The 13,050-nt window shown below is 37.4% G+C and overlaps 2 protein-coding genes across 2 annotated transcripts; both read right to left on the bottom strand.

Moving 5' to 3' along the window:
- Nucleotides 1-327: 327 nt before the first annotated feature.
- pdpk1b (3-phosphoinositide dependent protein kinase 1b) lies at nt 328-9,250 on the bottom strand. The gene is made up of 14 exons (XM_067489314.1): nt 9,028-9,250; nt 6,724-7,014; nt 6,511-6,553; nt 6,288-6,425; nt 5,994-6,138; nt 5,811-5,908; nt 5,081-5,156; nt 4,890-4,958; nt 4,614-4,710; nt 4,286-4,459; nt 3,918-4,135; nt 3,390-3,447; nt 2,897-3,049; nt 328-2,763 (listed from the first exon to the last, which is right to left on the bottom strand). The coding sequence occupies exons 1-14, from the start codon at nt 9,049-9,051 to the stop codon at nt 2,650-2,652; spliced, it is 1,698 nt and encodes a 565-aa protein (XP_067345415.1). The 5' UTR covers nt 9,052-9,250; the 3' UTR covers nt 328-2,649.
- A 251-nt stretch (nt 9,251-9,501) lies between these two features.
- Nucleotides 9,502-13,044, bottom strand: tsr3 (TSR3 ribosome maturation factor). Its single transcript, XM_067489327.1, has 6 exons — nt 12,602-13,044; nt 12,024-12,234; nt 11,428-11,621; nt 11,140-11,307; nt 10,065-10,119; nt 9,502-9,836 (listed from the first exon to the last, which is right to left on the bottom strand). Exons 1-6 carry the CDS (start codon nt 12,720-12,722, stop codon nt 9,677-9,679), a joined length of 909 nt encoding a protein of 302 aa, XP_067345428.1. The 5' UTR covers nt 12,723-13,044; the 3' UTR covers nt 9,502-9,676.
- Nucleotides 13,045-13,050: the final 6 nt, after the last annotated feature.

Here is a 13,050-nt window from a genome sequence, read left to right as displayed (position 1 = left end):
CGATGTTTCAATATGGAGCCACAATCCAATTTCACTGACAGCCTGGAAATGTCAAGGCACATGCAAAACCAAAACATAGTTAGGGTCATAAACTCTCGGTTCTTATATAAAGTATTTCATAATTGTTAAATAGAAAATGTGCTCACTATCACATGTATTCGCCTGTGGTGTTTGCATCACTATACTATATAAATTATATTGACACACACACAGATAATGAGCCCGCTTTATTTACATGTTGCAAAATGTGAGATACCATTGCCACTGAATTCTGCTTTTTTCACTGCGTCATGACTGTAGTTGTTAACAGAAGACAGGACACATGGATTTATTGGTATGCCTAAATCCCTACATGCTTTAATTACTGGACTACCAAGCATTAAGTGGAAAAGTCATCATTCAACATCTACTGACCTAGCGCACAATAATCAGAGAGAGAATGAAGAGATTCATTAAATTATCAGAATGATTAAATCACTGAGCAAATAGAAAATGTATGATATAGTAAGAAAAAAGCTGTAAAATATTATAGTTTACAATAATTATTCACATTCAAAGGCTTTACATCTCAATACATACACAACATGGCCCCTGAACATGACTTCAATCCAAATATGATTCATATATTAGAATTTAAATAACACAGAATGAACTAGAGGCTAAACAATAGCCATCAAATAACCTTATACAAGAATAAAAATACAAAAACTGTATCCTAATATCATTGCATTACTTGCTTCAGATTTAATAATACATCATCTGTACATCACAGTTCTAGTCAGTTACAAGCCAGGTAGACTTTTTCCATACACAATGTAACCGACTGCCATCGACTTGATTCAATTTTTCTAACTAGAGGAAAACCCTTTCTCTAGTGCTTTCTTAACTTTATAGACAGATACAGCAATTTTATTATCGGTTATTTGGATCAGATAGATATCCTTTAACTGACATCCAACCACATTGAGCTCTAGGCCCCAGGGCCTGAGGGCTATTAACTCCAGTCACACTGCACACAGACTCAGCTGAAGGAAAAGGGCCTTTGGGAAGGACCTTAAGGTAATATGTCAAAAATTAAAAGCATTATAATACATATTGCTAAAACAAGAGCACAAAGTAAATCAATCACTTTAATTTCTATCGGGCCAAATGTCAGAAGGAAAACAAAATATGATGCACCAATGAGCCCAGTGAGGCAGTTCTGCCATTTTGTCCAGGGACAACAGCTTTACTGTGATTGCTTAAAAGAATGATAGTATGAGATTTTTTTTAATATATATATATATATATATATATATATATATATATATATATATATATATATATATATATATATATATATATATATATATATATATATATATATATATATATATATATATATATATATATATATATATATATATATATATATATATATATATATATATATCAGAAACATTTTCTCTGTTCAGCACATAAGATTTTGTTTTCAACAGGACTTACTGAAGATGAGCCGACTATCCCACCAAAAAAGAAACTCCATTCACACCACAAATGGTATAGAATAGCCAAATTACCCAGGAATATTTGCAATGGTTGCCAATGCAGTCAAAAATATCCACCTTTAAACTTGAATAGGCTACATTTCCAGTGCCCTTGGAAAAAAAAGCAGACAAGGCTGAGCTACAAAACTGGCCATGCAGGAAAGATAAGTTATGATTAGGAAGTACAAGCAAATGACATGTTTTCCCATCCCCTGTCAGCAATACATCCTCAGTAACGGCTATGGAAGGCTCACACTTATGCAGAGACCAATTCAGACCCATGATTCACTGCAGACTGGCACTCTGCTTGTTACATAGAGACCTTAACTGGACTGCAATAAGCAAGTACCAAGAGACTTACCCACAAAAACAATAAAAAAAAAAAAAAATAAAAATAAATAAATAAAAATTTTATATATATATATATATATATATATATATATATATATATATATATATATATATATATATATATATATATATATATATATATATATATATGTGTGTGTGTGTGTGTGTGTGTGTGTGTGTGTGTGTATATATGTATGTGTGTGTGTGTGTGATGCACCCACAAAAAAAATAAAACAACATGTGAGACTGAATCAGCTTACAGTATCTGTTACAACTATGCGGTAAATCCACTAGAGGTGGGGCCTGACTATAGCTGTAGGATTAGGATATGGTTTAATTAAGATCAGTATAGGCTCTAGTTCACAAAAGCTAGATTTTCTGTTACGGTATCATTGAAGCAGGAAAACCAGTTCTTGCATTTCAGATAGTCCAAGCGGTACCCAAATTGGTGTCACTATACAGGACAAGCTTGCCCTTCTTATCTCTCCTGCAGAATGTACAAAAAGCAGATGTGCATGGGGGCAGTCTTATCATCCATACATGGGAAAATGCAATAGAAGCCTCACAGAGAGCACAAAGAACAAGCAAAGCAACCCTGAATCCAAATTTGTATTTTTCCCATGGTTCTACTCAGGAAAACAAACAAGGTCTAGATGCCAGCGTCTAAGAGTTTGTTTACATTGCGGTGATGAAGGGCACTAAAGAGGGTGTTACTCTGCTCAGTGATTGGCCTCAGAGCTAAAGAGGGGTGGCCACAGGAGGAACTGTGCCCCTATAGGTCAGGGTTTTGGTGCCTTTGATAGATCTTTCTCCACACTTCTTGGATCTTCTTGCACCATCTGTCAGCATTTCCGCTGGGGTCCATCAAATAATATGTTCGGTTTGGCTGCAAACACCACAGGAAAGGAAAAAACATACATTAAAGTGAATGCCATATAACAAGGGATTCCCAAGCAATGGGCAAGAATGAACATGCTGCTGGAGGAAAATATGTTGGACAGAGAAAAATAGTCGGGTACCGTATGAACAAAGAAGGTTTTAAAGTTCTTGGCTTCGGGGCGTAGCTCGAGGGACCACGGAATCTCTCCTTTCAGGACCTTGTTGACAGGATCCACGTAGTACAGGTGTGGTCCTTCAGTGAGAAGCAGCTGTCTCCGACGAGCAAACAGACCCTGCAGTAGAATGTCACACAACTTGAGACATTAGCTCACCAGCAGATGGGGCTGTTACACCAATTTGACTTTACACACAATAGCAAGGAACTCCTATTCTGATATGCTACTAGTCAGAGCAGTGCCATCTGAAGTGACTTCCCTGATGAACAAACTTTAACTGTTTTTAAAAAAAAAAAAAAAATAAACACAAAACCACACAGCTCCTGTACAGTCTTGTTGCCACAGACTTTTAGCCAAATTTAAAATAGGTTTAACTCAAAACTAAATGTATAATAAAGTTATAATATTAAATCAAATTAGATTAAAATACTTAATGTGGGTTAGAGTTCTCACACACCTTTCGTTTATCCACTGGGCCCATTTTCAGGATGAGGTTATTCTCCACAAACTGGTGCCTGTGTAAATAAGCAATTACAGGTCCCATTCACTCCACATTTATTTTCCCCTTAAATACATCTATTAATACACACACAAATAACAGATGTTATATTTTAAGCATTATTCCATATTTAATTAACAGGAGCTAAACTATGTACAATAACGAAAAGAAATGTTGTCATTTGATGTGCTTTAACAGAGCTATTTTAAAGCAACCAAGACAACACTCAAAAGCATCTGTCAGCAGACATGCACTGAAATTATGACATTATTCCAACTTTGTCATAAGGGGGTGTATTTGTTAACGCAAATGTCAGACTGCTTGCTTGGGTGATCTCCCGTTGTGGGTTACATGTATTGAACGCCACTCCAGACAATGTCCGAGGCTAAATTCTCATAACATCGCCAAGAGTTCATATTTGAAACAGGCTTAAGAGGCATATATCATTATAATAGACATAGATAAGGGTAAAACAGAGGTGTTTACCAGGGGTTTCCAGTAGTTTGTTTGTCCAGCAAGAGCAGCTTTTCCTCTTCAGTGAACTGCAGGTCCAGCTCAAATGAGTTGTTGTCCAGGTCGTGGATGTACTGCTCAATATTGCTACTGGACCTTTGTGGGGGTGTAGATTCATGTGGCGACAGGGAGTGAGATGAGCTGGACTGGGCCACCTGCATGTTGCTGAACTGGCTCAGGAGGTCATCGTACTGTTAAAGATGAGAGTTCCGTCAGGGTTTTGCGGAAATTTCTATTTTTTGCCAAAGTGTTACATTTATGCCTACCGAATGCAAATGAATGCAAATAATGGACGAAAAAAAAATCTCTAAAATTGTTAATGGTGTCATAATTAGTCTTACATTTCCATAGCAGTCCTCATCATCCTCAGACATGGCTGGGAGGTAAGGGGTAAGCTTTGGGGGTGTCTGTAGGTGTAGGTCACTCCAGGAGATTGTGTCAAAGAAAGGATGTTGCTTTAAAGGATCATACCCTCCCATTTCTTCACACCCAATCCGTTTAGAAGGGTCCAGGGACTGGGGGGGAACATCATATAGATTTCATGTTTTAATAGAACAGAAAAGTGCCACTGTTAATGACCAACACAAGCATACATGACCAACATACCAAATGTATTTATGCACAGATGTCAGTTACATTTAATTTTAATTATGGCATATGATGACCTACCAAAAGCTGTCTGACAAGATCCTTGGCTTTAGGAAAGAATTTCTCTGGGAATTCATACTCCAGCTTTATTATCTTCTGGAATATTAGGTACTCATTTCTACATTATGTGAAACAAAATGGGGACAGAACAAAAAAAAGGTAGAGAAAATCAGGACAAGAAACCACAAGTGAAATATGGTTTGCTAGATTAATACTACCAAGTTTACCTTTCTGCAATCCAACATAACCAGAAATCCTTTCAACATGAATTAATGAAACAACCTCTTGGTTACTTACCCTGCTCTGAAAGGTGGTAAACCAGCCACCAGCTGATAGATAATACATCCCAAGGCCCAAAGGTCAGAACTAAAAACAAAAGAAAGAAAACTGAAAAAAACTATATGTTGTCATCCTTATGACACAAATATCTGATGAAATTAAAAATGGTTTGCAAGTGTATGAGTTGCGTAATAACCCAACCGTCTTACCTCTTGCACGCTGACTTTTCTGTTAGCAGCTCTGGAGACACATATTGCGCTGTTCCTACAAAGGAGTTTGCTCTTGCTGTAAAACAAGATATAAAAAAATTTTAATAATTCCCACAGGTCAATCAAGCCTTTTTTCCCCCCACATATGACGTTTGGAGAATATCTGTAGAATCAGGTTAGGATATTTTCTAAACTCGCTCTTAAACACCTGAGATGGTTCATATAAGAAATATTTGCACTTCTAAGGAAATACCCTATAAAAAGGTATGGTGTGCTAAGTACAACGTTTTGTTTACAACTTATCAAAAATCATATGAGACTCATGCTCTTCTCTGAATCTGTTTCACAATTTCAAAAATCTGCCCTTACTGTCAGAAGTTTACCTATTTCGTCATCTCTCCAGTTAGCCTGTTTGCATCCTATTTGTACAAATGAGCAGTCTTTGCTGCCGGGTGTTTGTATTTGTTTATCGCAGGATATTGACATCATCAACACACCCACTCTATTCACCTGCACTATTCACATGAGATCAATTGCAAATTATCCAGACTTTGCAATAGGTAGCTGGCTGTGTATAATTTTCATAATATCAATTGCATTCTCACATACAGCTTTTCACTCAGAATTACAGAGCATGTCTGAAAAGGGCTTTCAGGTAGAAACACTCTAATAATGTCACTTGAGGTGCTCAATTTACACTGTACTAACAAATACAATTAAAAATTAGTACCTTGTTTACTGTCTGATGATAACTGTTTTGCTGTCCCAAAATCTGTTATCTGGATGTGCATCTCTTCACTCAGAAGAATATTCTCTGGTTTTAGATCTCTGAAATAAAAGCAACAAGTTGTAACATAATCTGATAAAGAGTTTGAAAATTATATAAAAGAATAGAAATGGTATGGTCTCTTACCTGTGTATTATCCCCTTATTGTGTAAGTATTCTAGGGCACAAACTATTTCAGCTGAGTAGAATCTAGTACAGGTCTCATCAAATGAACCAATTTTGCGAATGTATTTCAGAAGCTCTCCATTCTTAGCATAGCTGAGACCAAAATCTAAGAAAAGCTAGTTAAGGAAACCTGCGATTACTTGATTTCAAATGTTAATAACAACCACATGTGATTTTTTTACAGCACAAATTAACAAAACAAACATGTATTATTGTACAACACTCATTGACAACGGAAAGTTGTTAAAAGGATACACAACTTCTCATCGTCTTGAAATGTGAAGTAGAGCTTGACAAAAAATGGGTGATCTAGATTTGACATCAAATCCCTTTCTCTTTTCACGTACTGTGCTTTGTTCTCCTTCATAATATGACGCTTCTCTAAAATTTTAACTGCAGAACAGAAAAGAGTGACTTTCCAATCCTGACCAAAAAGTGTAATTCAGTGCAATCAAAAAGAAGTTACTTTATAACTTACTTGCATATTCTTTTACTGTTGCCTGCTCTCTTGCCAGTACAACCTTTGGAGAAAAGAACCGAAAAAACATAATGCGGCATATTATTGTTTTAGACTGTAAAACATCAATTCAATTCATCAAGTCACCTATAATGTACTGTGAATGAGTCATCCAAGCACATTAATCAAATGAATGCTAGTGTATAGCAACATATACCCAAATAAAATTCCTACCGTTGAGAAGGATCCCTCTCCCAGTATTTTGCCAAATTTGAAATCCTCTGGTTTCTTCTTGCGTGGTTGAGGGGCCTGGGCAGCTGGCTGTGTGCGTAGGTCTGAGACCTGGCTGCTGGCAGACGTCCCTACAGCACAGGCCTCTGAGGCTGAGCGCTCCATGCTGGAACAGTGGCTACTGCTTGCGCCTGGGATAGCAAGTGGCGAGCAGGAGTCAGGGTGGTTTCTTACCATTGATGGATGTGAGCAGGAACAGATGACAAGGCTGGGCTGAATGGGCACAACATCATACTATAACAAGAGATGGAGCATGGAGAAAATCTCTGTCAGCAAAGTGATACAGATGTAGTTTTTGGTTTAAATACTGTTCTTCACTTAAGAAATATGTCTCATATGTCCCAGTCTAAAACTATGAAAGCACAACTTTAATGCACTTCAAAGAAACAAAAAGTAGTGAATATGCATGATTCTTTCCTTCATTATGGCTGTGAGAAATGTTGGCATGTTTAAGCCAACCGTATACCTATGCAAAAGAATATACTCTAACAATATCAGTGACATCTGCTTTCAATATTAATTGAAAGAGTCTGACCTTTTTTTTCAGCATCTTCTCTTTTGAACTTGAAAGTGTTGGAGATAATTCTTTGAGATTCTTTGATTTAGCAAATGCTTGGTCACAGTAATGTACAGTACAGTTTTTTTGTCCTTTCGGCTTATCCCATAAATTCAGGGTTGCTACAGCGAATCATTAGTCCACATGTTGATTTGGCACAGTTTTTATGCTGGATGCCCATCCTGACGCATCCCTCTCCAATTTCTACCAATACTGTACAGTACAATATTGAATAATGAAAAAAACAAACAAGTTACAACAAAACCTATTCTCAAAATGTGCATGACTCAAAACGAGATGCTGCTAAAGAGGTTAGTCATACAAATGTAATTCATTAAAAACTCTTGCTAGAATATCATACTTAATACACAATTTCAAGTGACACCCCAACACCTTCGCCCCGAGGAACAAAGTCTACAAATGATAATGTCAATTACTATTGAAGATGTCTCTTCTAAACATGGTGGTCCCACCCTTCAGTGTTAAAGTTTTAAAAACAGTGATAAAGTTACTGTTTCATGTGACAGCCGTACTTCCTACGAAGACTGCATTTAACTCATCTAAATGTGTGTGTAAATAATCAAATGGACATTGTTCAAATCAAACATTAAGGTGATACCAACTCAATGATATAAGACTCAATGATAAAATTATAGAGAGAAGCTCTATCAAATGGTTTAGTGCTTGTAACAATGTTTGTCATTTATAATTTTCTGAATTAACGTTATTATGATAGTCACTGCTAATGTTCAGCTTACAACTAGGCTAACGTTAGTACAGTTGGCCTAGCTTCTTCTCATTCAAAACCAAGGTGTGGCCATTTAGCTGCCTTATCCGGACCCAAGTGTATGGTTGCCAACTGGCCATATAAATATCCACTGACTCATTACTATTTGATCAGACTTGTAATGGTTGACAGAAAACGTCACCCAACGTTAACGATAACCTAACCTTGAGTATTAGGGTAACAGCAGGCCTGAGCGAACTTTCTTTGCTTCCTGACGCTTGCTAGCAGGCTAACATTAGCTCTGGTGCCTTGTCAAATAATGCCGGCCGTCGTTGACAGCGAGTTATAAACTTAATGCTAACAGACAGTCAATTAGCTAGCGTTAGCCAGGTAACACACAAGTAACTTCAAAACATCATGTAGTTTTAATATAACGCTTTGTCATGTTTTGAGTGAGTGCACTGCTGGTAATCTGAAAATGTTAAAGTTAATGGGTTGAAAATAGCACTAAACCTCAACCCTAAGAGCTAACGTTATGTTCTAACCATAGGTGTAACAAACGCACTAGCTAAAGCTAATGCTAGTGTGTTAGCAAACAGCAGCATCGTTCAAAAGCGCGAACCTGTTTAGCAACCGATTCTAATCATTGGAGAATGGTCATATATTTTATAAAACTATAGGCAGCCGCTGGCAAATCCAAAACCAACATAGATATTTTTTAAGAACTTTCAATTATGTCTCAGTCCAGGCGCTGGACAATCTCCATTTGAGTAGCCAACATTAGGTGTTGTGTTAGCGAGCTACCATCGCTAGCTAGTTTCTCGTAACGTTAAACGATCTTTGCGGCTAGCACCGCTCTTCAAAAGAAGGCCCAACATAACTATTTGTTGTCAAATGGAAGCCACACTGTACATTTTAAACACCGGCTTCGAGTTGTTATTCATGTTAAAGTTGCAACACTTACCAGCTGACTTGTAGCTCTTGCCATGGGAGTTTTCCGCGAGTATTTATTTGGAATAAAATAATTAGAGAAGCTCCAGTAATGGCTGCCTCTGCGCCTTCATTTTCGAGCTGTGACGTCGTTCCACAACAATGTTACCGCAGGACAGCAGAGGAGAGTCCCGCTGTGTCCGCCCCCTCGCCACATTTACAACCCACTGAACTTCATCTTACCGATAGGGACGGCGTCAGGCGGCAGCAGCAGTTGTCCATACAAAATTCAAATACTGCATCGGACATGGCCTACAAACTGTCTTTTCGTCCGTGTGTTCACTAATAATAGCATTTACCTACAGGTCTTTCACAACATTTGGTCTCAAGTTTTGTGTAGAAGCAACCTGAATTCACACCCCCCAAAACTCTAGTTTTACTCATCATCTCTTTATGCATCAAACTTGGTGCGTCCAGTTCTGTATCCCAACGTGACCATAAACCAAACGAAGTTTGCAAATTATTTATTTAGTATATGACATATAAAACATACAATATATTGTGTATTTTTAGCCACAAAACTGGATAGCCCCAAATAGCCTTCAGTATACGTAGGTGTTAATATGTTTGTAAACAAGTTTTGGCAATCCTTATACTAGAAATTTCTATAGTTGATATGTGCATTATGATAACTTTGATTCAAGGTCTTCATCCTCATCATCATGATGATGGTGTGACACTGTTCTTGACTCATTGTTGCTTTCTTTTTTTTCATCGTCTTCTTCATCATCATTATCCTCTGAGGTGTCTGTATCCTCACTGGAATCATCATCTTCAGGAGTACTAAATACGCAAATGACAGTTTGATGTAATTAGAAATCAAACCAGGAATGTACAGATTTTTTTAAGGATAACTGTAATTTTGCCTACAACGTTAATGCCATTGGTTAATGATAGCTAAAATGACTTCATCAGTACTAATAATTCATTTACAATCATATAAAGTACATTACTTATGTCCCATCATTAGGGACATACGTTTAACTTTCGCAAATATTAAATTATTCTTACCACTGAGGCCTGTTGAGATTCCTACACTCTATTCCTGAGTTGACATCAAATGGATCTGTGAACAAGACAGATTAGCATTCATTACAAGGTAAATGGTAAGTGGCCTGCAACTGTATAGTGCTTTTATACATTAATGGTACCCAATGTGCTTTACAGTTGCTTCTCATTCACCCACAGGGAGCAACTTGGGGTTTGTATCTTGCCCAAGGACACTTTGACATATAAAGGGGAGGATGAAGGGATCGAAGAAATTATATCTCAGCAAATTATATATGATAAAATTGGGCAATTTTCCACACGTTCATAGAACAATGGTTCCCAATGGCCTGGTTCCACTCTTCAATTTTTCTTTCGGCTTATACCGTGAATTCAGGGTCGCAACAGCGGATCATTAGTCTGCATGTTGATTTGGCACAGTTTTTACGCCGGATGCCCTTCCTGAAGGAACCCTCCAAAATTTCTACCGGGCTTGGACCTGCACTGCACAGCTGGGGATGGGAATGGGCTGTTTGGCAAGTGTCTTGCCCAGAGACACTTCGACATATAGCGGGGACCTGGGATTGAACCAATGACCCTGTGGTTCGTGGATGACTGCCTTACAAACTGAGCCACAGACACCCAAGTTTCACTCTTCAATAATTTCCATATATGTGATATGTTATGAGATTCCAATAAAAACAAATCAAATAAAGTAAAAAAAAAAACAAAGTAAAAGAAAATTGCAAATGTCTGATTATCAATTATTTGAGGTCAGTTATCACAACTCAGGGGACATTATTTTTTGATGATGTTATTCACAACTTAACAAAGAACTAAAATCAAGTGTTTTTATATTTTATTGTAGTTTAATTAAGGTGCAGTCACTCTTGATTCTGCTTGTTTGATTGAGAGCCTTAACCTTAACAAAGTGTAAAAATATATTAACTATTTTAGGGCTAAAAGTTGCTCACGAACATAATCCAAAACTGAAGTAAAAGCAGGCGTGGGACTAAAATGCCACTCAACCACCTCCACTGCAGAAATATGTGAGGAAAAAAAAGGAGAAAACACCGATATATATTTTTCTCTACATTACCAAACTCCTCCTCCTTTGGTTTAAATAAGAGAAACTCCTTCTCTACAGAAAGCAGCTCCTCCTCTGAATGGCAGGCAGCATAGCGATCCAGCAGATCTTTATTGAGTTCCAAGAACACTGTTCCCCACTTGAATTTCTTCAACAAGAGCAATGCAAGCTCTTCAAAACCTGATAAGTGAGAAGCATATGTTGAGAGTTTTACAGCCGTAACTTATAGTAGGATATGAAAATAGGTCAGGAAGTAATTATGAGTCCTTATTATCTCAGTAACTACAGCTAAAGTCTCACCTACAATGCAGAAAGTAGCAGCAAAAGCTTCGACACATGATAACTTGCAAGGTTTGCCGTAGTTGACAGGATTTGCAGCTACGAGGTACGGCAGTAACCTGGGGTGACTTCCAACCATCTTACTGAAAGGAGTTTCCTCCAGTTTGGCCCAGGAACAATCAATCACTGCTAATCCATTCTGGGCTACAATCTCCCTGTACAAAAAAAGAGTGCCTTTAACACAAATAGTGTCATACGTATTCTTCACAAAAATAGAAATAATGAAGAAAATTTTAATTAAAAAATGCTACTGACATAATCACATAGTTATAACACATACCAGTGAGTACATTGTGGAAGTGCTCAAATGAATAAATCATCAATAATTTTAATTAAAAACAATCTTACCAGTCATCAAATAAACGTTTAAAAAACAATCAATTTATCAGCTGACCTACCAAACGAAAAATGTCATGAATTTTTCTCTCCATTTCATTTGTTTATTTAAATATGTGTTATTTTACTGATGGGCTATTAATTTGTATATATGTTAAAGTAATACAGAGTATTTTTAGCTGTGCAGTGATCAGTACAGCATCATAGAGGACTAAACACACCTGTCTGCTGGCGTCACATACTTTGTGCCCATTGGACTCAGTATGAGACCATTAAATCTCTGATTGAGGCGTAGGTTGCGTACAAAGCCTTTGCGTACCAACTTTCTGCCTGTACAGCGTTTGGGGTCACAATGACCCAACTCCCACATGGCAAGTGGACATGGCAATTTAACCTGTGGGGCTTCTGCTCCTTCCTCTAGGTGAAGACTAGCTGTAAAAAAGGAAAAAAAAAGTGACAGGACAAAGTATACACTATGACAATAGTGTTAACACTCTTACTGAAGTAAGAGTAAGATCCTTGTTGGAATGTTGGACCTTTTTACCTCAATTACATTGGTTTATCTCTGTGACATAAATTAGCAAAGATTGTGTCCTATGACTTTTCAAATAACACGTAAAAAAAAACACTGAGCCCATACAATTCTAACCAGTAAATATTTGCCTTAATAGGCTAATACATCAATATATGATGGCCCAGTACTACAGAAGATTAGTACTCTAAAAATTTAGGTTTTGTTGCAAACATGTGAAACATCTGAAACATATTTTTTTATTCTAAATAGCCAGAGCGTCATTACCTTCAAACGCAGTGTGCATCTCTTCTGTAAAGGCTTCTAAAGATTTCCCCTTCATTTTATGTCGTTTGTCTTTGCCCTTGTTGTCAGAGCGCACAAATTTACCCTGTTTCTTTCGACCCATGTTGCACCCAGTATAAAACCAGATTCTCACACTCAGATTACTGTCTACCTTAAAACTAACCAAAGTAAAGATTCACTCTGGTGTTGGCTGACTAGCTACTCTACTGACACCAGCACGTCAAGGATTTATCTCACGAATGGTAACGTCTGCTATCATTTCGATGGGTACGCCATTCACAAGTTCATACACATAATCACTATACAAGTAGTATTAGCTTCGTACCTATCCGTCACCTAAATTTTATAACATTGTAACACAGTTTAGCTGGTTAAACTTCCCCACGTCGTGGACAGCACGTCGTAGTACAGTGTGCAAACTACGCATGCTC

The sequence above is a fragment of the Channa argus genome, chromosome 20, assembly GCF_033026475.1.
Source record: "Channa argus isolate prfri chromosome 20, Channa argus male v1.0, whole genome shotgun sequence".
Classification (NCBI taxonomy): Eukaryota; Metazoa; Chordata; class Actinopteri; order Anabantiformes; family Channidae; genus Channa; species Channa argus.
The sequence above is the reverse complement of the archived record's forward strand: the minus strand, read 5'-3'. Positions and strand labels throughout refer to the sequence as shown.